Consider the following 2776-nt stretch of genomic DNA (forward strand, 5'->3'; position numbering starts at 1 on the left):
CCTTCAGCCAAAGATTAGACAGGTCTACAGGGCCAACAATAACACACATGAGGGACGTACTCTACAGTTCAATCACGTATACAAGACTAATGGGCACACCAACCTAAAAGCAAAGATGAGAAGGCAGGAAGGGACAGGAAAACTGTATGAATGGAAACCGGAAACCTGGGGTGGAGAAGGGGAGAGTGTTGACACACTGTGGAGTTGGCAACAAATGTCACAAAACAATTTGTGTATTAACTGTTTAATGAGAACTAATGTGCTATGTAAACTTTCATGTAAATAATAAAATAAAAAATGGCACTATAAAAATTTCAGTACACAACTCCTTTTCATGCCAATCTTAGTCATGACCAGAAGCTCAGGTTGCTGTGGAAGATAGAGATGGAAGCAAATCCTGGTTCTTCCACTTGCTAATTAGGTGATCTTTCTGGTTTAGCGTTCCAGAGTCCATTCCAACTTTTATGAACCCACTATAACTGCCTTATGAAAGAAAGTGGCATATTTTCAGTCACATACACAAGCTGACTTTTTGGCTTTGAATAAAAAAGAAATAATACTTTAGGGTAGTTGTTAAGAACTAAGTAATCCATACAGAGTTAACAAAGCTCCCCTGTAGGAATAACTGATGAAAATAAACCAATTCCTCAGTTCATAGAAAAGGCAGTAGTGGTTCAGTGGTAATATTCTTGCCTTCCACCCAGGAAACCTAAGTTTTATTCTCAGCCAATGAACCTCAAATACAGCTGCCACTTGTCTATCAGTGGAGGCTTGTGTGTTGCTACGATGCTGAACAGGTTTCAGCAGAGCTCACAGACTCAGACATAGTAGGAAGAAAGGCCTGGCGGCCTACTTTCAAAAGCTCAGCCACTGAAGACCATATGGATAACAACCGTCCGATTATATGGTGTATGGTGCTGCCATGAGCTGTGACCTACTCAATGACAGCTAACAACAACAGTTCATAGATATCTGCCAAGACCAGTAAATGAAAAAGAGCCAGTTCAATGTGTCACATAAACGCAATGCTACAACCCCAATATTTGGAATTCTATTAGAAAAGATCATATCCTTTCCAGGTAGCAAATGTCAACAAGTTTAAATAATGAGGACTATCCTCAATTTTTTTAAGCACTGTCATGGGTAGTTCTGTCTTGACTGTAAAGGAGGAAAGAAAGAAAAGAAAACAGAATAAGTTGTAATCATACCAAATAAGCTATAATAATTATTTTAATCAAAATATCACAATATTTCTAAGAAATTTTTATATTCTCTTGATGCCAGCTTGAGTGAAACAGTGTCAAATGCTATTAAGTATTTCTGGAAAGCAGATACAATAATTTTTAAATGGTAGCCTCATTGTTAAAAAGAAAAGTCTAACGGCCACCTTTAATGACCTTAATGAAGTCATAAAAATTAGGAAATATACAAGGGTAGAATTATAAAATAGTTCATATAAGATGGAAATAAATATCTTTTCTTTTAAAAATCAACAAATATTTAATTCTCAAAGTCATTCAGAATCTTACAGAAAATAAAATTATTTTCCCTTCTATTTTCTAACAGTTGATCATTTGCTGCTAACAAATACATGAAAAACATTTCTATGAAATTTCCTGAAAATCATAACACTGGAAATTTTCTTCAGCTTTTTATTTTAACAATGGAAGGTTTTACATAGACTTTTGCAACATCACCATATGTATATGTTCTTTTTAATAATTTGTCTGTTATCTTTATGCCGGAGACACTTTGCAGGCCCAGTTTCAAGGAGAGTAGTGTGAGGGTAAAGCAGAGAGATGAACTTGGAGGCAGCTTTCCAAGATTCCTTCCTGAGTTTCCACACCAACGAATAGAATCTGTATCACACATTTTCAAGATCAATTTCATTTTCCTATCACTGCAGTTTGTTATCTTACAGGTAATATGAAACGGCTCTTCTAGAATTACAGTATCTGGGATTGTCTCTAAAGACAACTTCATATTTCCATATCCTGGGGCCTCTCTTTCAAGTTGGATTGTCTGGAGCAGTGCCATTTCACCGAGATCTCTTTTCCACACTATATCCAATTTTCCCATTTTTGTTAGTCCCCTAATGGTACTAGCTTTCTCTATAAATTCCTGCTTGAGCTGAAGGTGGTATAAATACTGGCGTCCTTCCATTGACTGCAAAAATGTCCTTGTTCCAAAAGTACTTTCATCTTTGCCAGCCTCGTTGACTGTATTTAATTCTGCCACAGTGTACATTACAGGCAGGTCTAAGGAAACCTTTTTTATGAACAGAGTTGAAGATGAAATATTCTGAATCTGGACTTCAAGAAATAAGTCATCCATCTCCAAATTGTAAAACTTGGTTTTAACATCTAGTGGTGGGAGGAAAGGAAATGAGCACAATTTCCTAAAAAACATCTTTTCTCTATTCTCAGTTGAATAGACACTGCACCCACAGGGACATATCTTCCAGAGTCCTTTACTTTGTTGCGGATGACATCATCAATACAACAATTGGATGTAAGTTCTGTCACTGTAGCCTTGGAGACGGAAAGATGTAAAGGCTGTGTACTTGTCTGAAGATAAGCCTTTTTAATATGACTTTCACAACTTAATTGCTGTCACGGGAAATCTCATATAACTAGAAGTTTTTTTTTTTTCTCCCAAAAATGCAGTTTTGAGGTTTTATGGTAAAATCAACCTTTTCTCTACAGATTTAAATTTCTGGTGGAGGGCATCTCTCATGAGCTGGTTAGAGAAAGTACCAGGTAAGCCACTGTTTTCA

At 36.5% G+C, this 2776-nt stretch overlaps 1 protein-coding gene across 1 annotated transcript; it reads right to left on the bottom strand.

Moving 5' to 3' along the window:
- Window positions 1–1644: 1644 nt before the first annotated feature.
- LOC100658120 (trafficking protein particle complex subunit 13-like) lies at window positions 1645–2411 on the bottom strand. Its single transcript, XM_064277995.1, has one exon. It carries the CDS (start codon window positions 2407–2409, stop codon window positions 1645–1647), a length of 765 nt encoding a protein of 254 aa, XP_064134065.1. The 5' UTR covers window positions 2410–2411.
- Window positions 2412–2776: the final 365 nt, after the last annotated feature.

Source organism: Loxodonta africana, chromosome X (genome assembly GCF_030014295.1).
Source record: "Loxodonta africana isolate mLoxAfr1 chromosome X, mLoxAfr1.hap2, whole genome shotgun sequence".
NCBI lineage: Eukaryota > Metazoa > Chordata > Mammalia > Proboscidea > Elephantidae > Loxodonta > Loxodonta africana.